Source organism: Fusarium musae, chromosome 4 (assembly GCF_019915245.1).
Source record: "Fusarium musae strain F31 chromosome 4, whole genome shotgun sequence".
In the NCBI taxonomy this organism is placed as follows: Eukaryota; Fungi; Ascomycota; class Sordariomycetes; order Hypocreales; family Nectriaceae; genus Fusarium; species Fusarium musae.
This window is the reverse complement of record NC_058390.1, coordinates 3,154,508-3,180,742: the sequence shown is the minus strand read 5'-3', so window position 1 is coordinate 3,180,742 and position 26,235 is coordinate 3,154,508. Positions and strand designations below refer to the sequence as shown.

The 26,235-nt window shown below is 50.1% G+C and overlaps 9 protein-coding genes across 9 annotated transcripts; 5 read left to right on the top strand and 4 right to left on the bottom strand.

Annotated features, from left to right (window-relative positions):
• Window positions 1-878: 878 nt before the first annotated feature.
• Window positions 879-2,313, top strand: J7337_005893 (uncharacterized protein; the record flags this gene model as incomplete). The annotated part of the gene is made up of 2 exons (XM_044823565.1): window positions 879-1,133; window positions 1,186-2,313. The coding sequence occupies 2 exons, from the start codon at window positions 879-881 to the stop codon at window positions 2,311-2,313; spliced, it is 1,383 nt and encodes a 460-aa protein (XP_044682056.1).
• Window positions 2,314-2,632: 319 nt separating this feature from the next.
• On the bottom strand, window positions 2,633-4,466 carry J7337_005892 (uncharacterized protein; the record flags this gene model as incomplete). Its single annotated transcript, XM_044823564.1, has 3 exons — window positions 2,633-2,716; window positions 2,782-3,801; window positions 3,864-4,466. The coding sequence occupies 3 exons, from the start codon at window positions 4,464-4,466 to the stop codon at window positions 2,633-2,635; spliced, it is 1,707 nt and encodes a 568-aa protein (XP_044682055.1).
• A 1,967-nt stretch (window positions 4,467-6,433) lies between these two features.
• On the top strand, window positions 6,434-7,469 carry NUO24 (NADH:ubiquinone oxidoreductase 24; the record flags this gene model as incomplete). Its single annotated transcript, XM_044823563.1, has 3 exons — window positions 6,434-6,556; window positions 6,675-6,965; window positions 7,101-7,469. The coding sequence occupies 3 exons, from the start codon at window positions 6,434-6,436 to the stop codon at window positions 7,467-7,469; spliced, it is 783 nt and encodes a 260-aa protein (XP_044682054.1).
• A 290-nt stretch (window positions 7,470-7,759) lies between these two features.
• J7337_005890 (uncharacterized protein) lies at window positions 7,760-9,487 on the bottom strand (the record flags this gene model as incomplete). The annotated part of the gene is made up of 1 exon (XM_044823562.1): window positions 7,760-9,487. The coding sequence occupies one exon, from the start codon at window positions 9,485-9,487 to the stop codon at window positions 7,760-7,762; it is 1,728 nt and encodes a 575-aa protein (XP_044682053.1).
• Window positions 9,488-10,713: 1,226 nt separating this feature from the next.
• J7337_005889 (uncharacterized protein) lies at window positions 10,714-12,230 on the top strand (the record flags this gene model as incomplete). Its single annotated transcript, XM_044823561.1, has 2 exons — window positions 10,714-11,673; window positions 11,730-12,230. 2 exons carry the CDS (start codon window positions 10,714-10,716, stop codon window positions 12,228-12,230), a joined length of 1,461 nt encoding a protein of 486 aa, XP_044682052.1.
• Window positions 12,231-13,115: 885 nt separating this feature from the next.
• On the top strand, window positions 13,116-15,518 carry J7337_005888 (uncharacterized protein; the record flags this gene model as incomplete). Its single annotated transcript, XM_044823560.1, has 2 exons — window positions 13,116-13,484; window positions 13,545-15,518. The coding sequence occupies 2 exons, from the start codon at window positions 13,116-13,118 to the stop codon at window positions 15,516-15,518; spliced, it is 2,343 nt and encodes a 780-aa protein (XP_044682051.1).
• Window positions 15,519-16,712: 1,194 nt separating this feature from the next.
• J7337_005887 (uncharacterized protein) lies at window positions 16,713-17,582 on the bottom strand (the record flags this gene model as incomplete). The annotated part of the gene is made up of 1 exon (XM_044823559.1): window positions 16,713-17,582. The coding sequence occupies one exon, from the start codon at window positions 17,580-17,582 to the stop codon at window positions 16,713-16,715; it is 870 nt and encodes a 289-aa protein (XP_044682050.1).
• Window positions 17,583-20,035: 2,453 nt separating this feature from the next.
• J7337_005886 (uncharacterized protein) lies at window positions 20,036-21,035 on the bottom strand (the record flags this gene model as incomplete). The annotated part of the gene is made up of 3 exons (XM_044823558.1): window positions 20,036-20,381; window positions 20,488-20,655; window positions 20,794-21,035. The coding sequence occupies 3 exons, from the start codon at window positions 21,033-21,035 to the stop codon at window positions 20,036-20,038; spliced, it is 756 nt and encodes a 251-aa protein (XP_044682049.1).
• Window positions 21,036-22,531: 1,496 nt separating this feature from the next.
• J7337_005885 (uncharacterized protein) lies at window positions 22,532-25,243 on the top strand (the record flags this gene model as incomplete). Its single annotated transcript, XM_044823557.1, has 1 exon — window positions 22,532-25,243. One exon carries the CDS (start codon window positions 22,532-22,534, stop codon window positions 25,241-25,243), a length of 2,712 nt encoding a protein of 903 aa, XP_044682048.1.
• Window positions 25,244-26,235: the final 992 nt, after the last annotated feature.

Genomic DNA, 26,235 nt, shown 5'->3' with positions numbered 1-26,235 from the left:
CACAACTGTTCCCCGGATCGACCTTTTTTTTTCATTTGTCAACTTTTCTTTGTACGCCACAGGGAGCGAGAGCACAGTTTGAAGAATGTGCCCCTCTCAGGAAGATGGCTTGAATATTTTGCGTCTCAACAAAGAGACTGCGTGTACCAAATACCCCGGAAAGCATTAGACATGCTGTGGTTACAGCGCATATTGGGTGGGAGTAATAATCAAAAGTTCCAGCAAACCTCTGCAGGATTCAGCAGAGAGGGGCAACAGCACAGGACACAGCATATGGAGGAGCCAAAAAGAGACGGTTGTCTTTGAGAAATGATTGTATCGAGTCATTGGAAGGTGCAGGATTTGCTACATGAGAAGCTGGAATATTGTAAATTATAGTAATGGCTCTTTGAGCAAGCATACAAGCAAGCATGGTGCAAGGATACTTTAGAAGCCCACTGCCGAAGCAAGGCAGAATGGGATGGATTGAAAGGTCACTGGATGGGGGAGCTTGATCTGATAGCTGCTGATGATTCTGACGACGAAATGGCATGAACATGATACGATCAATTCATAATCAACACTTTACTTTGCCTGGGTATCAAGTTGTGCGTGTATGCGTGATATCCGAAAGCCCATGATACTGCAGTCCTTTATCATATCAGTCTATCTATAGCTCCTATGCACGCAACTGATAAATATGGAAATCTACGTAATACATCTAATGTTATGCCAACGCCCTCCAATAACTGCCGTTCAAGGCGGGGGTTTACTAAGACGGATTCACAATCGATTCATAACCCACCAGACTTTGAACTTACACCTCCGCAACTTACCTCAAACTTATATCTGGTCTCACATCAGCACCCACACATACACTAAAACACCTCAGCTAAACAATGGCGATCCCCACGCTACTACCAGGACAGGCTGAATTGCCCAGCACTGAGAGCACAAAATCGTACTGGCATCACGAACCCTCTGAGAAGCTCATCAGGCATCGCACCACAGCTGAGCTCCCTTCCACAGCCGATGTTGTGGTTGTTGGCAGTGGTATCACGGGGACATTTGCAGCGAGAGAACTTATTAAGGGGGGCTGTAAGAACGTGGTGCTTCTCGAGGCAAGAGAGGCCTGTTGGGGAGCTACAGGAAGAGTGAGTTAAGCCTGCTTAAAGTCTTTTACACGGGATTACTGATTGCCATCAGAATGGTGGTCATTGCCAGCCCCTTATTTACGCCTCCAAAGCTCCAGTCGCTCAATTTGAACTTGATACCTTTAACTTCCTAAAGGACCTTGTATCAGAGCACAATATCCCTTGTGACTGGGAGACAGTTGGAGGTGTGTCCCACGTCCCTTCACAGGAAATCCTCGACATCGTGACCCGGCATCTAGACCGTCTAAAGAAAACCAATCCCGAGCTTGCGGACGATATCAAGGTAATAACAGATCAGGAGCAGCTCAAGAACCTGCGAGTTTCAGGGGCATCTGCTGCCATATACCAGCCCAACGCCGCTAAGCTATGGCCATATAAGCTTGTTAGCTGGGTTCTTGAGAGTCTCCTTGAAGCAAACGACTCAAGCGTCTTCAATTTTCAAACAAAGACGCCCGTGGAGCATCTTCAGCGGATTGGTGACTCTTGGGTTCTCCACACCCCTCGCGGCCAGATAGCAGCCAGGAAAGTCATCCTAGCAACTAACGCTTATACCTCACACCTTATTCCGAAGCTATCTGGGTACATAGTTCCCGTGCGTGGTCAAGTTGCTGCTCTCACCCCTTCAGACGGCAGCTCACCACTAGAGCATAGCCACGTGTGGTGGACACCAGATGGAGGAGACGACTATTTAGTCCAGAGACCTTCGGGTGAACTTATCACTGGCGGTGAGAGATTAGGCTCGTCCGATGGCCAAGTCGGACTATCGCGGGACGATTCGATCGACCCAGTTATAGCTCAGCGATTGCGTGCTTCACTTCATGAGGCCGTCAAGCTAAGGGCACCAGAAGAAACCGAGGACACTTCTCTCCAAGCTACTTATGAGTGGACTGGCATAATGGGCTATTCGAAAGATGGCTATCCGTGGGTTGGCCAACTACCCGCTTCTTTAGGCGGTGAAGATGGTGGCCTCTGGCTTAGTGTTGGTTATACGGGGCATGGTATGCCAGTTGCAGCGAGATGTGGAATAGCGGTTTCCCAGAAGATATTGGGGATCGCGGATGGTGTGGAGCTGCCGGCCCAATATCGAATTGATGGAGGGCGAGTTGATAGGGCTCGAGATATGAAGATACCCTCAACACTGTTGGACGAAGTCATGATGATGATTGGTGATGGAAAATGAAATATGTCTCATGGCAAGGGCCATGATGAGGCCTGTGTGTAACGATTAATGGAGATAATAAAATGCCTGAAAGCCATGAGAGATGCTGCTGTCGCTTATTGAGACAACCTCCCTTACACTAAGAATCTCATGCAAACATATTGATACAAGTAAACTGTGCTCAGTCTGGTCCTAGAAAGGAGAACACTTCTGTCACCAATCGTGACATACCTTCTTTATCGATTTCCCCGTACTTCACAGACCATCGCGTACGCAGAGAAGTCTATGATTTGCGAAGTAATGCAATATATTAGCTTGCGCGCGCGTCGCCGCCGCTGACCTACAGCTTGGCGCGCACCTCAAGGCCGTTGCTAACTTCGCGTTTTGCTCGCTCACGTAGAGCCTGACGCAAGATCTTGCCCGACTTTGAGTGACAATATATAAGCCTCGAACTTGCAGCACCTCTTTTGAGAAGGATAATGGACTTACAGGAACTTTGGGGATAGCGTCGACGAAGACCACTCCCCCCTTAAGTTGTTTGTATTTGATAACACGGCTAGCCAGCCAGTCTGCGATGTCTTGTTCAGATGTGTCTTTTGTGTTTGCTGATCTGACGACATAGGCTCGTGGGAGCTCCTCACCGTTGACCATGACCCCAACAACTGCAGCGTCTGCAACATCTTCTCGTTCAAGTAGGAGAGACTCGAGTTCAGCTGGAGCAACTTGCATGCCTTTAACCTTGATCAACTCCTTGACGCGATCCACGATATGAAAGAGAGATCCTTTTGCGTATTCCTCCACATATGCAACATCCCCAGTACGGAGCCATTGAGTGCCCTCAGAGTCAGTAACGAATGCGCTTTGGGTTGCACTTGGGTTTCTCCAGTAGCCACGCATCACCGTAGGACCCGTGATCCAGAGTTCTCCTGGAGTGTTTGCAGTCGTAATTTCCTCTCCAGTTTCGATATGGATCAATCTGGCCTTGGAATCTGGTGTCAGCTCACCAGCCGCAGAGCTAGGAGCTTTGTTAGGGTCCCACGACAATGCGGTGCAGGTTGCTTCAGTCATCCCCCAACCTTGCCGTACTACTGACTCGCCCCCAGGTATCATCCCGGCTATCTCGCGTTGTGTATCCTTCGCTAATGGGGCAGCACCGGATGCAATCATGTCGATGCTACTCAGGTCGGCACGGCGTGCAAGTGGGTGTTTCGACATAAGGACAAGAATAGGAGGAACGGCCAGAAGCTTCGTGATGCGAAAATTCTGAATATGTGCGAGCATTTTAGGAAAATCAAAGGAAGGCATGATATACACAGGAACACGCTCGCAAGGGAAGCTGGTGATGAAGTAGCCTTGACTAAAGGCGTGATACATGGGGAGGAAACACAAGGCAGCAGCACGTTGACGGCGAGCTTCGTAGTCGGGATGGAGTTTATGGAAAAGAGTCACGCCACAGCTATTCGCAACATGATTGTAATGTGAGATCTCGACACCTTTCGGTATTCCAGTCTAATTCTATCAGCTTCGCGGCACTTATTCAGGATGAAGAAAAAGTCGAAAGACTGACTTACAGTGCCTGAGCTGTAGTTGAGAGAGCAGACAGATTTATTAGAATCATTTGGCTCCGTCCACTCGAATCTCTCGCCCTCTGGCTTGGACGCAATGAGCTCTGTCCAGTGTCGACTGCCTCCTCTGGGTTGTGTCTCGATAGGTGAACCTGGCCATGTCGAATCCAACAGAAAGACTTGTGAAGCTTTCATACTAACCTGCGAGGCAGCAGCTAATGCCACTTCCATGCCGCTCTCCGCGGCAACAACGAATGACGCCTCGCTATCTCGAAGTTGATGGGCCAACTCTCGAGTGACATACCCAGGGTTAGCTCCTGTGAATATGCCCCCGGCCATCCAAATGCCCATCACAATGGTCGGGAAGAATAAGCTGTTACTAGCGAAGAGGAGAACACGATCACCTGGCTGAAGACCATTGCTGATAAGACCGACGGCGATACGCTTCGCAAACAATCGGGCTTGGTTGTAGGTGAAATAACGTTGCTCAGGGTTATCAGCGTCGATGAAAGCCTTCTGATCTGGTAAGGGCCCTGAAGGCGAGCCAAATATCCATTGTTGAATCGAGCAATTAGGAACCGACACCGAAAATCGCGATTCGATTGGCATCGTGCGATGTTGTCGACAAGTCGAGATATCGATGTTTTAAGAGGGATGGAGTTCAGTATAACCAGTCAGATGGAGTACGAGCTTCTATTTGTTGGTAAGATGGAAAGAGGTCCAGCTCAGACGAGTCGCAATTGCCTACCAAAGACTAGAAGTATCAAGCCAAGCTAAGCTGAAAACCTCAGGAAGGAGGTGCGCCATCTACCTACCTCCTTCTGTTAGGTAGTTCATTTAAGATCTGGCGGTTCTCAACGTGGCTCTAGAACTAAGATATTAGCTGAAAGACCCTATCTCTTAAGTTAGTCAGAAACAAGGGTCTCTCACTCTGAGATCGAGCCAGACGATAGAGTTGAGCCACGGGGTGTCGACTCACGATGAAGGATGTCACCAGAAATAAATGAAGGACAGATTCAATAGTTACAACCGTGGCTGGATTATTGACGCGAGCAGGCTTAATATTATATACATACACGAACCGTTTGTACATGCTGTTGTTCCTCAGCCTCTTTCAGAGAGTGAGTGATGAAGACGCTTAACTAAAATTAGCTACACCCATTACTGGATCCCAGCCATCACAACGTTGGCTCCCTTCTCTGTCCCCGCCATCTGAAACCTACGACGACAACAATCGATATCATCTCAATGGCCAGCAAATTATTTACTGGTTTTATGCGTCCACCTCGGTGAGTTGGCAACTACAGGACAAGTTGTCATCGGTAGTCCTGTGTTGTGAGCCTCCAATACCACAGCATAAAGGTGGTGATACCTCAGCACCCAATCCACTGTTGATGTCTCATCGCGAGAAACAAGCCTCTAGCCGAACTACACAATTGTGCTTCCCCAAACATCGAGTGGGAGGCCCTGTACCAATGCGAGGTGGCAAAGTTACATCGACTCGGGGTTGTCTTGCGGACAAAGAAGGTTAAACGACAAAAACCTTTTAAGCTTATATTGCCCTGACGATGTGCCCTTTCGTTTAACTTCTGCATGTGTGGAAGCGAGCGTAAAAGCAACTCTTGCGCATACAATTGAGTTTGCTGCAACTCTTCGGTTGTCCCACCTGAAATATCATGTATGAAGACAAATCTGGCAGTGGACGGCTTAAGTTTCGGTTGTTTAACGAGCATCATAGAGATCGGCGTGTTGAATCCTGCTTGTGTGCCATAATAGAACGAATCCAATTGGATCTGGTTTCGTGTTTAAGGCTCCAAAACGAATGGTGATCGTCGTTCAAAAGTACTCTCTCACCTGAAAGCAGGCTGGGTCATAGGCTATCGAAATTGAATCGCGATTCACAACATGCTCAGTGGTTAGATACACATACCGAGAGGGATGTTTGGAGATTGCGCACAAGAACAGAGGAACATGTGGTACCACCAAAACCACGAAACTTGTTTTCATAGCGTATTATTTCTAAGTGCTGAAGAGAGTGGTTATGACTTGGGGGGAAGGTTCGGTCAGTGAAGGGGGCTGCAGAGCTTCTGTTGATACAGCCTTTGGTCTTTTCTAGAAAGCGATTCTCAAGATTACCAAGCTTCGCTTTTCTTAGGTTGGTGGCTGATTTGAGGTCTTGGGTGACTTAATCATCAATGACGGTTTGTGGAGATGTTCATCGTCGTAAGTCAACCATGAAAACATCGGTGATTGAGCTTTGCTGAATTCAAGATGAGACAGCTTCCATGAGATAGGTGAAGTATGTAAATGGAAGAGAGCTACAGGTCCACCTCCACTTACACCTCATGACGGACGATACGTACCTCTCCCATCGGCCCACACCGGGACGGCTAAACCTTGGGCCAAACACACCAATCATCGACGTTGATTTTGCAAGCAGCTCCAACTCGAATTGTAATGCTCGCTACGACGGCGACATTTTGACAAGACCCGGAACCGACGACCTTGGAAGCCCTCCCGCCTTCGCGACGACACCCACTCCGCTCGCTCAGAAAAGCATCTCCAGACTATTCACAATGGCGAGCAAGCTCACTCCTCTCATCCGCTCCGCCATCCGGCCGGTGTGCCGGGCTGCCCGCCCTCAGTCTCGCGCCGCCTTCGCTCTCACAGCCAGCCGACGAAGCGACACTCTCATGGTGGTAAGTAGGCCAATTGGCGCTGTCAATTGCGACCCTGGACCATAGATCATGGTAGATCTATCGGCGCGCAATTGCTAGCGATGAGAACCAACTTGTCTGACCTATGACCGTGTGACAGCATCGAAACACCGAGGACAACAACCCCGACATCCCCTTCAAGTTCAACGAGAAGAACCAGACCGTCATTGCCGAGATCCTCAAGCGATACCCTCCTCAGTACAAGAAGGCTGCTGTCATGCCTTTGCTAGACCTCGGCCAGCGCCAGCACGGCTTCACCAGCATCAGCGTCATGAACGAGGTCGCCCGTCTTCTTGAGATGCCTCCTATGCGAGTGTACGAAGTTGCCTCTTTCTACACCATGTACAACAGAACCCCCGTGGGCAAATACTTTGTTCAAATCTGCACTACGGTATGTTGTTTTCCCACATGAAGCACGGCTTTGTCGACTGCAATTGCTCCACGCTAGCGTGGCAATGACGATTAGACGCCATTGAAGATTACCGGATACTCTAAAAGTACAACCCACTAACAATTGCCCCAATAGACACCTTGCCAACTTGGTGGTTGTGGATCTGATGTTATCGTCAAGGCTATTAAGGAGGAGCTCGGAATTGAGCAGGGCCAGACCACTGCCGACGGTCTCTTCACCATTCTCGAGGTCGAATGTCTCGGTGCCTGCGTCAACGCTCCCATGATTCAGATAAACGACGACTACTACGAGGATCTCACCCCCGCCTCCGTGAAGGACCTCCTCAAGTCTCTTCGGGCCCAGGCTACTGCTTCCGATCCCTCCACCGTCAACGTCCCCAAGCCTGGTCCTCTCAGCAGCCGAGACACATGTGAGAACAGTGCTGGCCAAACAAGCCTTAACGCGGAACCTTGGGGAACCGAGACCACAAGGGCAGACCTGTAGAATTATAACATCATTATCTCTCTTTTTTAGTTCAATAGCAAGAAATGCAAAAAGTGTCCGGCGGGAGGAGGCTTCTACTGTACATAACACCATGTCAAATGCTTTCCCAGGTATAGAATGCGTGGATTCTCGTCAATAGCAATATGATATGCTGTGTGAAGTATTGTGTCCGATAGGACTTTGTTTCTTCGTTCCATTCGTTCACTTAATACAATCGCCAAAAACATGTTACGCCAAAAAAGAATACTACATCCAAATCAACTGCCTTTCCAGTCCCTCATCATTTTCACCTAGGAATCGCCCACACGCAAGATCCAGCCGTCCCCGAGACGCTGATTGTCCTCACCAAGACCTCCCCAGATCAAAATGCCGCTCTCCTCAAGTTCTCCCATCGGGGCGCTCGCAAGCCAGCCTCTCGCCACAGGCATCTCATCACTGTTATCATCGTCGTATGGCTCAAGATCAAGCTTCGTCCACTTTCCTTCACCTGTCTTACGGCCGACAGCTTGCCACATGGCAGCGGTAACGCTGGCGGCTGTCATGCCCAGAGGCGGAACTTGGAAGGCCCAGACATCGTTCAAGAACTTGCCTGCACCTTCGTGGCCCTCTGAGCTTGGGTCACGCTCACCCATGGTCAAGACAAGATACTCGTATCCAGCCCCTGACGTGATTGCCTCCAAAGATGCGACACTTCGGGGTTCGGGCCAGATCTGAGCTGGTTCGGCGTGGATTTCAGTTGAGTCGGTGTTTGGATCACTCTCGAGAATGGTTTGCCAACCACCACGGGCGCGAACAGCAACTTCTCCTTTGGTGCCTCTATCGTCAAAGGTCTCAACCTCGAGGTGGAGGAAGTCGAGTTGCCCTCCAAGCTCACTTTGTCCATCAAAACCCCCGAAGCGGAACAGGCGGGTTTTGCTCACACATATGGCGCTGCCACCTCGAGCAGGGCCTGGAGCAGCTGGAAGCTCAGTCCAAGTACGGTCATGGACGTTGAAGGCCCAGATATCATTGGTGCGTTCGCCACTGGCGAGGCATCCAGAATGAATGAAGAAGGTACCGTAGCCATCCGACTCTTCATCTACGGCTTCTTCAGCCACATTACCAACAACAGGAGCTTGAGGGATGCCCGTCTTAGAGGTGTCTCCGAGTGCCCACTGCCCCCAAGTCTCAGGTTCCTTGGGCCGCTTAGGAGCAAAGTCCCGGGGCCGGTCGATCGATGTGGCTGTGTGATAGCTTCGCGGGGCGGGTTGGGGGACAATTGCACCACCTGGAACGACAGGGGCAGGGTCAAGATATGTCCATGTGTTGGAGCGAGTGTCAAAGACCCAAACACGGCCACCTTCGTTCAGGGGCCGCATGTCGGGACCTCCGCGACCACCGAAGAGAAAGATACGGGACCCGATGACAGCAGTAGCATGGCCGACTCGTGAAGCTGGGACATCGCCCAATTCCGGCTTTTCTGGACCAGCAGGCTGCTTGCCTTTGGACTTGCTTTCAACCTCTTCATCTGAAGATTCGTCTTCTTCTTCTTCTTCTTCATCCTCTTCTTCGTCATCCTCCGCAAGAGAAACTTCGTCGAGCTTTTTCTCAATCTCCTCTTCGTCCGGCTTCTCGTCGGACTTGTCTGGCTCCGGGGCCTTGGGCTGAACGGGTTGCTGAACCTCAGGCTTCTTCGGCTGGGCATCTGGTTTAGCTGGGGATGCCTTGATCTTGAAGTAGTCGGCCCCAGCCGAAGACCAAGGCAAAGTTACGACATGCATATCATTATCGACAGGCTTTCGGGGCTCGATCTCTCCGCCAAAGAGGTAAGCGGTTCCGTGGACAATATTGAGAGAATGTGAAGAACGGGGGACGTCAGGGGCATCGATGCGCTCCCATGTTCCTTTCATAGAACTCTTCTTCTGGTGAGTTGCTGAGGGAGCGGATGGAACGGAAGGCATAGGCATGGAGGGGAGGTTTTGCTGGACATTGTGGAGGAGGTCGGTGGTACGACGCTTGAGTAGAGAGAAAGATTCCATGATGATGGATTTGGGCCTGAGGGCCGATAGGCGTGAGCAATACTGGTGGTTAAACGAGGTTGTAGGTTTATGTGCACATCAACTGAATGAATGGGATGATGTAGGAGGAGAAAATGAAACATGCAAGCCTAGTCAGCGGCGGGGGGAGCTTACAGTACGAAGTGAGATGATGCTGGCGATAATGACGGGGATGACGTAGGCGCGTTTACGCCAATTTACAAGGGTCTCTATGGATAATTATAGATCTTGGGGGTTCATAATGAGGCACTTATCATCGGCACCAAACTTATCATGAGCTCGACTCTTTAATTCCTTCATACCAATCCAAAAGCTGGGCTCCTTTTGTCGATGCATGTGATGCAGGCCATGCTTTGCATTGGATCTGACGGGCTGAGCTTGCAGCGGACAAGACGGACGTGGAAGGGACCTGCGGGGTACAGTAGTAATAAGGGACCTAACGCAGTTAATACCTCCATCTTAGCTTGGGCTACTTTAGTCTACCTAGCGGCCGAAGCTAGGTGTAGGCTCAGCCAAGACGTCGTCTACTGTTCTAGATGGCTATTCTCTTCTCCCCTCCAAGACCACTCCCTTGTAGAGAATTGACAGCATACCGAGTCGGATAGATCCTGTTTCACAGATGGAGGCATTGAAGCCTCGAATAACTACTACCAGAGAAATACTGCCTGGTGGCAGTGCAAGCTAACAAGCTGACATACCGCATTGAAGCGGAGCTTCAGCTTCAACTCTAGAGGCTTGACTTCTGCTGAATCTCGATTGCTCTAATCGTGGAAAGGGTAACTGGAGATCTGAGGGATGAACAAGGTCGGAATAAACAGCACTCGAGAAACAAAGCATTGTTGTACCCCGATATTGATTCAACTTCTAGTTGACGCCCAGCCCATTTTAAGAAGCAAGGATTATCAACCCATGTCTTAATGCTCTGGGGCCATTGGCTGCCCCGAAACGGGTAGATTTCTCTCAGACTCTGGGCAATGAGATGCAGGTGAAATGAGCAGCTGAAGCGGCAGATCGCCAGCGGTTCGCCAGTATCAGCAGACTGGACGCCTTCAGCTTTCATTTCCCGACCCTCCAGACCATATATACAGACGATTCCGACATGAAAAACGCCGGCTCGTCTGTATAGTACCCCCAATCAGCCCCATAAGCCTCTCGTCTCATGCGCCGAGCCGCCAGTCAGCCTTCTGGGACGCTAACGCTCCGCACACATGGATGAGATATACCACAAGATCGCCGAGTTCAATTCACGGCGAATCGTCCAAACACACGACGTCCTCTCGTTCAAGTATAGTGAGCTTTGGAGCAGGGATGATACTGGCATTGTCGACTACCATGAAGGAGTCACTACAATACCTGATGTCGCCTCCTGGCTGGCCATGGAGACGCGAACAGGAACAACAGGACCAGAGTCACTAGTTCTGCGCCTGATATGGCCCAAGTTCATCCTCGACGATAACTGCGTTGAGCTTCCCGAAGATACCAAGAATCAGGTTTTAGACAAGTTTGGTCTTGAGCTTGCATATAATTACTTCTCGAGTTGTGTCGCTGGCGTCAATGCCTTTCCTGAGATTGTTAAGTCTGAAGCAAGCCAGCAGGCCTACACCTTTTGCTATGCGCCTAAACTTGCGTCTATATGGTCACATACTCGCTTCAGGCCACCTTATTTGCGACCAGGTGTCACATATGGCATGATTCTGGCTGGCGATAAAGAGCAGCATTATTTGAAGAAGCTTCTCAAGAGCAAAAGCAAATGGAGCCTCAGCACAGCAAGTCATGCCATGTTTCCTGCATTCCTCTTTGCTTTCATGTTCCATGGAGAGATTGAGGTAACGCAGAACAACATGAAGCCTGGCATCCAACAGATAGAAGCGCGGACAGGGTACTCAGACTTCAAGACTGAACGGAAACATATCGCGGCTGGTGAGCTAGGCACACTGAGCGCACAGATGAGCGGATTCGCAGTCCGCCTAGCGAGTACAGAGAGGAAGGATAAGACGCTACAGAAGCTTCTCGAGTTTGTCCAGCAACGACTAGGCCTTGGCCAAAGCTCGAACCCTGAAGCAGACGAGCTGATGAAGAACCATGTCGGCGTTCTCCAGAAACGGTTGATGATGCAGGCCATGGACAGGGAGTATACCTTGAAGAGAGTGCAAATCCAAATTGATGTGGTATGTCGGCCGGCCTTAAAGAGAGATGTTTCACAAGATTACTGACGTTTTGCCAGTTGAATAATCTCATATCAGAGAACTACAGCCTCTCCAACTACATCATCTCCATATCCACTCTTCGCGACGCTGCCTCCATGAAAACACTGGCGTTTGTGACAATGTTCTTTTTACCAGGAAGTTTCATTTCAGCTCTCTTCTCGACCGATCTCTTCGATTGGGATAGTGTGCAAGGTGACGGGGGAGATATCGGGGTCAAAACCACACCGCAGTTTCGGTTATACTGGGCCGTCACCATACCACTCACCCTCATCACGTTTATTCTATATTTTATGTGGGCTGAGTTCTCCAGCTTTGATCGGAGCCAAAGAAGAGAGCGTAGAAGATGGGGCTTTCCCAGAACTGAGAGCATGAAGGCTCAAGATGAAACCCGATCACCAATGCAAGTACTGAAAGACCAACGCGAACGTGTTAGTGAGGCGTATGCGATGGCAAAGAGGAGACAGACTGTCTTTGGACAAGGTGATAAAGATGAATCAATAGGTGTAAGGAATGAATAGGCCAAGTACTGGTTATTGAAGATGCCACACATTTCTAATGCGTTGGAAATTATGATAGCGACATTTGGAGCTGGTTAATGATTTGTATGCTAAGGAATACTGGACGACGGTGGAGGCGACAATCTCAATCATGGATGGCATTGTTGAAAGAGCACAATCTGTATGAAAGGAAGAGAGGAAATGCTATGTTGATCTACAGTTCGAGATCTTTTTTTTGCCCCGCGATCGAGACTCTGACCCATGTAACATTTGAACAATCAAGGATGGAAATGGGCGTCCAATACAATCGCACTCTTGCCCAGACCTTCCCTCTTCCATTTCTTCGGTCCAGCCGTTGAATCTCGATCCCATCTACTCCGTACCTCAGGTAGGCACCACGTAAAAGTAACAGCTCAATTGGCCATTTTTAATGTGCCCAATCGTGTTGAAGTCGGGGTATAACCTCCGACCACAAACATCCATACCCGCCCGCATGATCGAGGCCTGGGCCTCTAGGTAAGAAACAGCCCGAGATACAGTAGATATATATCTGTACGGTGCAGTACCTTGCACACGAGAGAGCCAGCATCTAGCCTGATCCCTTCTTCCCCTCATTCCCTTTCCTCTTCTTTCCTCTGTTTCATTCTTTCTTCCTTACACTCTCATTTTCTTTTTTCGGCTGTTTATGTTCATGTGCGCCCGTTATTTTGAGGCGCCGTGACGGTTTTACAGGCTTCATTGGAGGCTTGTGCTGTTACGATCGCCGATCTACGTCAGAGTTGACTGGGAGTGACGAACTACCTACCTTCCTAGTCACATCAGCTGCAGCTCCAGCGCAAAAATCAAAACAAAGCAGCACAATTTCCGAGGCCTTTGCAAGACGACAGGTCGCGGGTCATCGCAACAATGGCCTCACGTTCAGCTTCGGGTACTGCTAAACCAGCACCGGGGACTGTCGTGCCTGCGCAGCTCGGATTCCTCGCCATCTTCAACCCTACGCTTGGCAATACCGACGAAACCATCGAGGATCAGATCGTCTACTATGCCTCTGTTACAACACAAGCCGCGCATAATAAGCGCAGGCGCACTCGTGGCCAACCGACTCAGAATATCTCTCCAGAGGAGCGAAACGAGCGTTTGCGACAGATTGGCCTTGCCCAGGGCATGGCTAGCTTCAGCCGCGGTTTTGCGAGCGGTTCAACAGTAGATACTATCGACACCGAGAAGTCAAGAGTCATACTCCATGAGCTCGAACCTGGCTGGTGGATTCTAGCAGTAAGAATACCATGACTTTTTGTTGTTCGTCTTGAGCACCATACTCACCAATGATACTAGAGCATCGACCTCACCAAACTACCTCTCCCTCCTCGGCTCACTACTAAGAAGAGTGAGGCCGCCGAAGAACGATATGAATATTCCAGTCGCGAGATGAAACCCGCGAGCCTGTTGTTGCGCGATCTGCTGCGAGCCCATAGCATCTTCCTCATGCATCATGACTCCTCGTTGAGCGCCCTCTTCGTGCGTAACAAGAGAACCAAGTTCATCACTATATTGAGTCGATACTGGGATCTCTACCTTTCGACCTGGAATGTCATGATGCATGGGAACCCAGCTCGTGATATTTTTGGAGGCATCCCCATTGCGGCCTCTGGTGAGCTAGGCGTAGGCGTCGGCGAGGAAGAACGCGGTAGCGGCGAGCGAGCCGTATTGGAAGGACTGGTTGGGAGAATAGAAGGGCTCGTCGACCTAGTTGTTTCCAAGTTCGGCGACTACAACCCCGAATCGCCTCCTCCAAATGACCCCTATGGCGACCCCGAGCAATGGTTAGGGACAGGAAGAGAACCTGGTCCCGATGACGGTGCCATCTTTTTGGGTACCGGCGCTCTGTCCAGAAAATCAGTGAGAGACGTTACTCACTGGATGGAGGATCTATACACTTGGGGTAACCACGCTTATGGTATCATAGAGAGCCCAACATCGGTTCGGCGCGCAAAACGGCGACGGGCAGCGGATCGCCAGCAAGCGGCCCAAGATCAAACAAGGGTACCAGAGAGCGAACTCACGAATTCCTCAGCCTGTTTCCCTGCTGGGGAGAGTTCCGGCAAAGACCAGCCCCAAATCCAAGTGACTGAAGATGGCAAACTGGAAAAGATGGTTAGCTACCTCAAGCTGGGCTATGGCACATACTGGTCTCTTCCTGGCGGCACTGGTAGTGGCAATTCTCCTACCAAAGAGCCCGAGAATCCGCAGCAGGATCCTGAACCTGCCCAAGACGCAACCAAATTGGCGCGGCCCAGCCTTGCGGAACGCACGCCTTCGTATGAAGCTGCTGGCCATTACTTGATTGGTTTAAAGGGGGAGATCAATGAAGATTATAGCGGAACCGAAAGTGGAAGTTCGGACGATGCTGGTGACGGGGCAAACAACTCTCGTACTGTCTTGCGAACTGTAAACATTGAGCTTGAGAGCGAGGCTCTGGATAGACCAGAGGCCATAACGGTGCGTGACTTTGAGCATCCGGCCAGTGCTCTCACGCAATCGCAGGTGGTAGGGAATATGATACCTGGCTACGACTCCCACGATCTCAACAAGGCAAAGAAACTGCGCGTTGTTGTCTACGTTAACCGACCATTCATGTTCACCTTTCTGTTCAATCTACGAACCGACTCCCTTGCTATGGATTCACTCTATCGCTCCCTTCATCATCAACTTGCTCCTTTACGCAAACCTCTTCTCCTCTCAACAAGCTATCGTCCGGAGCGTCCTGAGACCAATGCGGGTTCTGGCAGTAACCACTCTGGAAACAACATATATGATCTCGTCTGGGATCCCGTCTCATTGACGGTTCATTCATCAATACCAAACATACCAGAAGTCTACGATGATACGGAACCGTGGTCCCGTCCTGATGCTCTCAACACTCACCTCCACCTGGTCAATCTCTACATTGGTACAAGGTCCCGTTCAACTGCCCTTGAGCGTACCCAAAAGTCCAGCCGTGGATGGTGGATAGTCTGGACACGTCTGCTCGACCGTCAAGAAGATGCTGCCGTGGGGAATCTCTCTACAATTCACGAAGGCGGAGCTCGCCCAAACACAGACCACGACACCTCTCAAGATGAAGGAGAAAGGAAATATTCTGGACCCGATCCCCGACATCCGGATGTTGCCAAGGAAATCTTCCTCATCCGCCGCGCAAGCGATCACGTCGGGTTCCGTACAGATTCCGCGGAGGGCGCAGGTAAGCTTGCTCAGGGCATCGGCGTCGATACACGCCGCTACGTGGAGGAACTATTGAACCTGCTATGAAAGGTTTCAGAATACACTGCATTCCACTAAATTCATGATTTACGACTTGGACTTGCTATTGGGGGCAGTGCTCTATGTATCAAGCCGCCTTCTTGCATGAGCATGAGAACACGCAAATGGTAAATGCAGTACGATAGACGTCCTATATCCATCCATATATGCATGTTGCGCATACGCAATACGCGCGGCTGGGCCGGGGGTCTTGAGAGTCTGACAATGCCTATTTTTGTATCCGTATCGATAGCTCGTATTCAAAAACGCCTCTGTACGGCGTAGAATCATTAACTAGTAGCCAACCGCGTCTATCCTTGCCCTTTCTTTCTCCTTTCAAGAGGGATCGGAATCCCTTCGTGCAACGCTGCCTGTTTTTCAGCCCTTGCTTACATACGTAAATCCTCAGTGAGGCCGAGGGGTCATCAGTAAAGTCTTAGCTGAAGGGAGTGGCCTCGTTAGACTCTTCCAGCTCCGAGACAGAGTACGCAGTACCCTCTCATTCACCCCTGGATACCAGCTGTTTATTGACTAACCGTGTTATGACATCGACCACCGACAAGGAATTTTGTTTTAGTGCAGCAATTCGTCATTATGAACCCGAGCGATATTCATTACCAGAGTCAAGCTCCCCATTTCTGCTGGTTGATCATTAAATGTCCAAGTTCCAGCTTAAACGAGAATTCATTACGGAGTAGAGTTGATCGCTAATAGACCCTGCTAAGGGCATGGATTGGTTGAGTAAGAAGTCACATTGTAGCGACCAGAATACCAGGATCACAAATTAAAAACCCGCTCGCTTCATCTGCCCTGAGATTAGATTCAAAATAAACAATGCTAGGCGACATGTCACAACGATTGAGGGGAAATCATATCACACAACATAACGTAATGTAATCAAAAGTGCAGTCCCTGATTGGGGGTGCTGTATTGTTTGTCTATCCGAACGGCGTATCCAAAGTTTATGTACATAGAAGTCAAACGACTGTCAACCGGAGCTGATTCGCCCAAGAAACCAAAAACACCCCAATCCAGAATCTCCAGGTCTAAGGTCCAAGTGGTACCCAAGTGCCTTTTTTATGTCTTACGCCCCAGCGCCTTCGGGGCTGAAGAGATTCCCGCTTCATGAAAAGTAACAGTCGTAAGAAAAGGGTATCCTTCGTATTGTTTTCATGATTCAAGAAAACGTGTTTGGCGTGGCGCTTAGTTGAACCACCACTCGACCTCGGTGCGGCCAGAGTCGAGGCTGCCCCAGATCTCTTCGTAGACCTTTCGGCTGACATCAATGTCGTTGATGGCGCAACCCATACACTTATCGGCGACCGTAGCCTGGCAGGTCTTGCCGTTGGCCTTGATGGTGATTGTCTTGCCGCACATGGGGTTGTTGTTGGAGAGCGGGCCCATCATGAGGTGAGAGAGAGCGACAATGTTGACGGAGTCATCCTTGCCAGTGTCGTCCTCACCGCAAGCACCTTGACCAATATCGTAGTAGGTGAACTCACCGTGCTTGGTGTCAGAACCACCAGAGGAGCTGCTGCCAGAGGAGCTACCGCCAGAGGAAGGCTTGGCGGCCTTCTCCTGCTGAACGGGAGCGACCTCAGTCTCGGGCTCGGCCTCCTGCTTGGGGGCCTGAGTGGTGGGCTTGGGGGCCGGAGCCTGGGTAGTGGGCTCGACGGGAGCGACGTACTGAGAGGTAGGCTCAGCAACAGGAGCAGCCTCAGTGGTGGGCTTAGGAGCAGGGGGGGGAGTGTAGACGCTGGTGACCAGAGTAGTGGTAGGGGCAGGAGGAGCAGGCTTCTTCTCCTTCTTGGGAGCAACCTTCTTGGGGGCGGCCTGAGTTGTCTCGGGCTGAGGAGCAGTAGTAGGCTCGGCCTCAGGTCGGACCCAGACGGTGGTAGTAGCATCGACCATCTTGGTAACGTACTCGATCTCAGTCACCCACTCAATCTCGGTGACAACAGCGCGCTTCTCGTTCTGGTGGTGACGGCGGTGGTGGTTTCCGTGAGGGTTGGCGTGGGGCTGGGCAACGGCCGCAGCGGCGAAGAAGGCGGAAGCAAGAGTGAAAGACTTCATGTTGATATATGGATGGTTTGTTCTTGTTGTTGTTGTTGTTTTCGAGTTCTGTTATTTAACCAAAGAGTGGCTGTAGCTGTGATACGTCTGGTGTGTAGACGAAAGGGTATCTCAACGCGATGGATTGCTAGGCAAAGGAAGGATGGTTTAGATTCTGTTCCACAGGAATGAATCTATTTCAAAAAAAAGAATTGAATGAATGGACGTTGACCGTCGTGTGAGGGAATGTGTGCGTGAGAGAGAAGAGAGTCCTGCTCAGTGCTCAGGTGGGAATGAGTGGTGTTTGAACTCGAAGAGATCGTAGGTGAAGAAACGAAACAAGGGGAGGAACCGACTCTTCCTTTAATACTACGCCTCGCCGTAAAAGACGGCGCCGGCTCATTATGCTAGCTCTTAAAAGGCTTGGCTTTAGACTAACGTTAGTACATTACTCCTAGCCAGGTACCGAAGACTGGAGGTGTGCCATCCATAACCAGCGCTGAACGCAGTGTGTCCACAAGCAACCCGCTGGAACTTGTGAGTCAAGGGTACCGCAACTGTAGGCAAAAGAACCACAGGCGGCGGCGTACCGGATTCATCCCCGGTAGTGGGAGCTGAGAGGGAGTTCCGCTTTGGGGGGGCCTGGCTACGCGTGGTTTTTTCCAGAGAAATCCACCCACAAGCATAGCCCACACACCCAATTCCAAGCCAGTCAGTCTTTCTCGTGCCTGCGTGCCTGGCCTTGTTCCGAGGTGGATGGTGGAGACGAAACGGGTCACAGCACGGACGTGGCAAGCTGCCATCTCTTTCGCTCCTCAGGAGGTTTTCACTGGGCCATTGGGATCTGCTGGAGCCAGCCATAAAACACGTCCCTGAACCATGCAAACGGTCTGCCCTAACAGCTACGTAAAAAATGCCAGAGCGCTACACAGCCTGAGAACGAGGCCTGAGGACAAGGAGAAGCAAAATCAACCCTGTCGCCCTTCAGGGGTGCCGTGGCACCATCAAGGGGCATTCATCGTGTTTGTGCTGCAAAGTTGATCGCCAGCATCCTCGTTCAGAACTGAACCTCAAAACCCGTCCTCAATCAGCTAGCTGCTTCATCTGAGAACGGCTTTGCGGGGAATAGCGACTCACGTATTGCGGGCCGCGTCATCTCAGTATAGCGAAGTTAAAGAGGTCTTGAACGGAATCATCAGAGTCATCGCCGAGCAACTTGATTTTTCAGATCCCGCACCACCTTCACAGAGAACGCGCGCAGTCCAGTGGTCCGACTCAAGGCATGTTTTCTCACCAAGGATGTTGTGATTGGTCAATCTGCAAGGGGCCGCCCTGTCGTCAGCTTCCGAGTTAGATCTTGTCAGGGCTAAGAGGCAGCCAATGACAGTCTGTATGTGCCTGACGATGGCGGGAGGTCTGCGGAGCGAGGAAGCAAGGGACATCTGGCACTGATGGAGGACCAAAGCTGGTGGAGGGGAGACACTGTAAATCGATCTCTGAGTTGTCCTGCTCGCTGGCGCCCTGTGCCTGGCCCGAAACGCAGAGGCTTGAGAGGCTTGAAAGCACTCAACGAGTCAACGTGCATCCGGGAGGTGTGGAGGACGCCATACGCCAAGTTGAAACAAGACCCATTTCTTCCCAGGTTCAGGGCAACGTTAATCTGGGTGCCACCTCATCCACTCATCAACAACCCAACGGCTTGTCTTTGCTGACATGGCTTGCAGCAGTAGGAGGAGTTTAGAAGCCTGGAAGAGTGAGAAAGTACCAGAAAACCCGGTGGTGTGAGGGAAATAAAAAGTCTTCTTTGCCGCCTTCTCTTGCTGGGTCGTTGGGGATAATGTTGGCGCCAATGCATGCGTGACGTTCTCATTTATTGAGTTGTGCTTCCAGTCATTATTCCATTTGCTTCGTTGTCTGTGTGAACATATATGCGCTTTCACTGTGATGCGATGTGATGAAAATCTTACGGTGTGCTTGGGAATTTCTTGAGAAAGATGCAGGCCACAATGACTTGGTTTTCTTTGCTATAAGCGCAGACTTCATTGGTCCAGCTTGTACAGTGCCTATTATTGTAACAAAGACGACAGACAAGTCTCAGGCACATGTCGCTCGGAGGATAGCCAGTAACGCAGGTGTGGGTGCTCTGCATGTCTATTCTCTCTTCCACGAATTCCGAACCCTCGAATCGGTGGGAAAAGTCAACATTTCGAGGCCCATTATACCTCCATCATAACGACACATACTGGGAGCAATACTGGAGGCGGACTATCATTGAGTCGACTCAAGAACCCTTGGCGATGTTACATTGAAGTCCTGTTGGTCAGACTTACTATGCAGTCCTGTCAGTGTCACTGTGTTTCCTCATAAAAAGATCCAGTCGGGTCTCTGCGCCAGGACTCAACAATGCATGGACAGTTTTCAGGCGCATGCCAACAAAGATGCTGTGTAGACAAAGCGTTCATTGGCCGTTTTCATCATCTCGACAGTTGAGATTGACTTTCTTTCTTAGTAGATTTGGTTTGGCCTGTGGTTGGGCGGCTGGTGAAAGAAAAGAGGAAAAGGCCTTGGCGCTGGAAAATGGGTCTATCCTCATCGAATATTTCTTCGACCTTGAACGCTTTCTTAGCCATTTTGACAAAGGTCATGTCCGCGCGTCTCCTCTTCTTGAAACAAAAGTACACGACAGCTGCGGGGTTAAGCTCTAATAGAGCCTTAAGCGTAGACATCAGCAGAGGGAAAGCAGGTTCGAAATAGACACATTCACCAGCCAATATCACGTCTGGCTTTTGCTCCAGCACGGCAGCTGGCAAGTCTTCGCCCCTACATGGACAGACCAGTCAGCTTAGTGGCTCGCCCTCATCTGACCAGGGGATTGGTACGGCAGACGAGGATGTTACACATGACAAATGAATTCAAATTCACGTACCAGTTGAGCACCATCGCCTTGGCTTTGTCTTGTAGGTTGTTCAGCTCGATGTTGTGCTTCATCAGCTCATACATCTCCAGCTGGTCCGTCACTAACAACTGATTCTGAAGCTGACATTCTAAGGCGACGGCAAGGCCGATGAGACCGCCGCCAGCTCCAAGTTCCAATCTATGACCAACGAGTCAGCAAGTCTACTCCGTCTTTCGGTATACTCACACTGTCTATGCAGACCAAGACAAAGGACCCGGTCCAAGTCACATGCATGCGATAGCAGTGTCGAAGTTGAAGAAAGAGCGCGAAACTCACATTCGAGCGTCAGCAAGACGGTCTTTGTGGTAACGCAACATATGCTTGCCGAGAAGCATTCCCGCGGGCCACGTTTGCCCACCACAACCAGATCGCACATCTTCGTGCACCTTGAGAGGACTGGAGAGAACGCCATCGAAATCGATAGTCGCAACACCACTGGCCTTGAAGGACGGCAACGGAGCAATGTCCTCGCTGATGGTGACCGCGTCCATCAGAGGGGACGACGGTGGACTGCTCATTGCGAAAGAGTTGTCGCTGCTCGGGCCTTCGATTTCAGTCCCTTGGCTTTTGCAGAGGGTCAAGAAGAAAAAAAATAGACTGCACGGAGTAGTCGGATCTATCACGACTAGTTGCCCTCAAGGGATAGGTAGTGTTGAAAGTCGAAGGGATACCTATCAATGCAGTGGAGCTTGAGGAGCGCTGCCCTACAGATAAAGCGAGGAAGATGGGTTTGTTCTATTCAAATGAAGCGAGAGGAAGAACTTTCTATGGCTTTAAGTTGTCGTTCCGGCCCTTCAGGTAGGTAGGTTACTCCCTCTTGCGCCTGCTAACCTAGAATAAGATAGCCTTCTATCGAGTATCTGTGAAAAGCACAACCTAACTGCCCTGTGTGTCACCTGCAGACTTTTTCCCCTTCTAATCACAGGAACCTAGGTACTCGACCGCTCCTCTTTTGCCTCTTCTACGGCTTTTTGCACTTGCATACGTGTGCGATCCAGACTCAAATAGACCCTTTTTATTTTTGTTGGCATCCTCCGCTTAAAGAGTCATCGAAACAGTTGAGCGATTGGCTCGTTAAAGGCTCTGCGGGACTGACGATAACGACTAAACTAACTACGTATACCAAAACTCATTGTACTCCGTTTGGATAAGGGCTCCTCCACAAATAAATTCGCCGACCTAGTTGCCCTTCAACATGAGAAATCGTGTGTGATCCACTGCTGCCTCACTCGGGCGAGTGTTGCTCGTTACTAAGAAAGCTGAAAGAGTCAAGGGTCGACTCATGCATGTTACATGAGGTTGACAAGCTCCCAGGGAATGGCCCAGATGATAGTATCAATACCCAATGGCCATGCTGAGTTTAATGATCAAGGGAGGCGTTATATGATATCATAGCCAATATATGCTCTTTCAACAACACCATTGCTAATTATTGACTCTCCCTCTCCAGCCCTCCTCCCCTAGCTCAATGAAGCCAGTATCCCGTCAACCTTCATGATTACCATGTCGATTTTTTCATCATCGTCATGCCGAGTGGCTACGATGTCTCACCAGTCTCTCTGGGCTACCAAGCCTTCCATAGGAATGTTGTATCAGCCTACAGTATCGTTTCTTTGGTTATACCCGCCACACGTCAATGTCTCTCCATCCCACGGGAAGTTCAGTTAACCTGAGACATCTTGCCTCCTCTTGAAATGGGCGAATGGATTCAACACCGTTCCCTTAATTGACTATCACCACCAATTTTTCTCCCGTGGTTCAAAGAGGCTCAGTGGAGAAGCTATACAGGAATGAAGGGCTCAGTATTCCTCTAGCTCAAGTCTTCAGCTTGCCAGCCATCAATATGTCATTCACGATATGCATTCGTACGGTCGTCTATCTCCCGGCCTTCCTGTTTCTCACTTCTCTTTCCTTCATCCTTTCGGCTCTGTTCAGCGAGTTCCTATTCACCTGAATGGCGTTTCATGTTATCCTATTCGAACTTCAACACTGAAAAGTGTATTGCCATGCCATGATGACTTCCTTCATACTCGCTGTTCTCCTTCTCACCATCTCAGGACTCACAAAATCTCAGCCAACAATCAACTACCCGATTAACTCTCAGTTACCACCAGTAGCCCGGTTAGATGAACCCTTCTCTTACGTCTTCTCTCGTTACACATTTCGATCAGACTCCAAAATATCATACTCGCTTGGGGATGCGCCAAAATGGATTTCTATCGACAGCAAAGATCGCCGTCTATATGGCATCCCGACTAACGACACCGTTCCCAGTGGCGATGTGGTAGGGCAGAGAGTAGAGATCATTGCCAAGGATGATTCTGGCTCGGCATTGCTAAGTTCAACTCTGGTCGTGTCCAGGAACAAAGGCCCATCCCTCAAAACACCACTTCTGGAGCAGCTTAAGGATTTTGGCGACTATTCGCCGCCGTCATCACTAATCTCGTATCCTTCTACGGAGCTCAGCTTTACTTTTGGTGCCGACACATTTGAATACCAGCCCAATATGATCAACTATTATGCGACTTCAGGCGATGGCAGTCCCTTACCTGCTTGGATGAGGTTCGATGCTGGTTCATTGACATTTAGTGGCAAAACACCTCCTTTCGAGTCACTTATCCAGCCTCCTCAAACTTTTGGCTTCCAGCTTGTCGCTTCAGACATTGTTGGCTTCTCTGCCGTGTCAATTGCCTTCTCTGTCATTGTGGGTAGACACAAACTCAGTGTTGACAACCCCAACATCACTCTGAACACTACCAGAGGGAAGAAGCTTGCATATCGCGGGCTAGCAGATGGCATCAAGCTTGACAACAAACCTGTGAAGATCGACGACCTTGATATTTCAACAGACGGGATGCCGGACTGGCTGTCCTTGGACAAGAAAACATGGGATATCGAGGGAACACCAGGAAAAGGCGATCATTCAACCAACTTCACCATCACACTCCGCGACACATATCAAGATACGCTTAACATATACGCCACTGTCAATGTCTCCACTGCTCTATTTCGCTCAACTTTTGACAGTATTAAGGTCGAGGCTGGAAAAGATGTCGATATTGATTTGCGGCCCTATTTCTGGGACCCTGATGACATTGACCTTCAGATTTCAGCCAAACCGAAGAATGATTGGCTAAAGCTTGATGACTTTAACATTACCGGGAAGATCCCAGTATCGGCTTCAGGAGATCTAAATATTTCCGTGACAGCTTCGTCAAAGACTTTAGACGACACAGAGACCGAGGTTCTAAATTTGAGCGTGATACCGTTCGAGCCTACATCTTCGTCGACAACTCAGTCTCGCACTTCATCAACATCTACGGGCACGTCTACTTCTGTCGCGCCCACCGAAACCTCGGCAGAGCCTGATGTACAGTTGTCTGATGCAGATGGGAGTCTGACAACCGGTACCCTCCTCCTCGCGATTCTTCTGCCTCTTCTGGTCGTCATATTTCTTTCTATGCTGCTTGTTTGTTGTCTCCTTCGGCGCCGCCGCAAACGACAAACATATCTCTCGTCCAAGTTTCGCCATAAGATCTCTGGGCCTGTCCTCGAGAGCCTTCGTGTCAACGGGAGCTCGGCGGCAATGCGAGAGGCCGACAAAGTCGAGATCATCGCAGCTGCAGGCAAACAACAACGCCGCCCGATAAGGACACCCCATTCTGAGATGGATTCGGAAACGCTAGTTATGGCATCTCCAACATTAGGATTCATGGCGACACCTCTTCTTCCTCCGATATTCGTCGCTGAGAATTCCAACACCAGTGTATCTCGGCCCTTTGGTACATCCAGCAGCGAGGATGAAAGAAGATCCTGGGTCACAGTTGGAACTGCAACTGCAGGGCGGCCAAGTCGTGACTCTCTGAGGAGCCAACTGTCGAACTCGACATTATCACAGTCAACTAGTCAGCTGATACCTCCTCCGGTATTTTTATCAGATGCAAGACGAAGGTCTTTCATGGGGGGTAACGATGCAGCTGACTCCTCGCTCAATGGTCTCCCCAACATCCGATCTCAAAGGGCATTATTCCAGCAGGGCTCTGACTACTACACAAGTGGCAATGAAAGCTCATTGGCCTTCGCTTCCTCGCATCTTTCCAGCCCGAGGCTCCTGACCAGGGTTCCAACACGAGCGCCAGATACTGGGCTCGGTTCTCATGCCTCAATCGGTGATGTTGAGGACCCTTCAATAGGGGCAACTCAGAGCCTGCCAACATTGAGACGGCCGGAGCTAGTACGTCTGTCCACCCAGGAACTACTGGGAGAGGATGTCGGCCCCAGTAGCAGGCCATGGTATGATTTAGAGACACCCAGAGGGCTTTTAAGTGACCCTTCGTTTGGTTCCGGGGAGAACTGGCGTGTGTACGAATCCCAGCGCGATGGGACAGGCGCGTCATATCACCAGCTCGTGGACGAGTCGCCTTTCCATCCTCTTCGACCAAGCACGGCGATGAGCTCGAGCCGTGATGGAGCACGGCCTGGAGAGCGAGCAGATTCGGATCTGATATCCCCCAGCCAATGGGGAGATGCTCAGAATAGCATCAGGGGATCATTGGCCTCTTTACGGCAAGGTTGGGGGCATTCGATGAGCAAGTTGTCTCGCTTGAGTGTAGATCCGCTCAGTGTTCCTGGCAGCAGACACTCGAAGCCAGCAGGAAACTCGTCGGTGAACTGGAGAAGAGAAGATTCGGGCAAGTCAGAAGGTGGCAGTTATGCCTTTCTCTGAGTTGAAGGACAGTGAGTTGAAGTCCTGTATTGATGATGTATATGTTGGAGCATGAGATACCCTGGCGCTTTGTATTTGTTTTGGTATATTGATACTTTCCTTCTCTTCTTTTCTTTTCCTTTTTCCTGCCTTGGCATTTTGCTTGGGAAAGGATAATTTAGATGTTGTTCTCTCTATAGATGGGGTCTCCGAAAACATGTTTGGTCTAGATTGGTAGCACAAGTCCTCAAACGACAATCCTCATTTCACTAGATAAATTAAAAATTCCCAATATCTTAATTACTAGCAAGAGACCCCAAATGACAACATGATGTTTTGTACGATAAGGCTAGATTGATGAAAATAGTCTTCAGTGGCCAGTGTTCTAGGGTAAGCTAAATTGTTTGTTGTAGACAAGTAGTGGAGGTGGCCTTTAGGGTATTCCGTATCATCAGGGTTGACGGCTTGATGTGCAGACTTATCCCTTCTTGAAGATTGAGAGTTATCTGAATAATATAACGTGAACCCTTCACTTAAAGACGGGCTCCCTGGTTCCCATTTCTCTGGCCCTCAAGCCTCGGGGATAGCATCATCCTCTAACAAAGAAGCGATCAGCCACAACCGCAGCCACAGCCCTACCTACTATCAATCAATACATCAAACACGCACGGATGGGGGATAAGAAACTGGGTTTTGTAATTTTTTTTGGAGCCGGACCGGACCGTCATCAAGGGAAGGGCACGCGACCTGATCTGAGGCTATGTGCATGTAGCATCGGATCAAATTAGGTTCTGAACAAGGTAATTCTCAACAGCCACTCAAGGCATGCAGTAGCACAAATGAATAATACACGCGGCTAGAAGTGGCGAGGACAAACATGGAAATTTTTCACGCGTGACAGTGAAAAAAAAAAGGAGCGAACGAGAGGGGACTGTTTAGGCGCCAGCGGCTGACGGAACTCTTACACGGCACGACGCACTCATGCAAAGTTTTTTACCCTCTTAACTAATTTT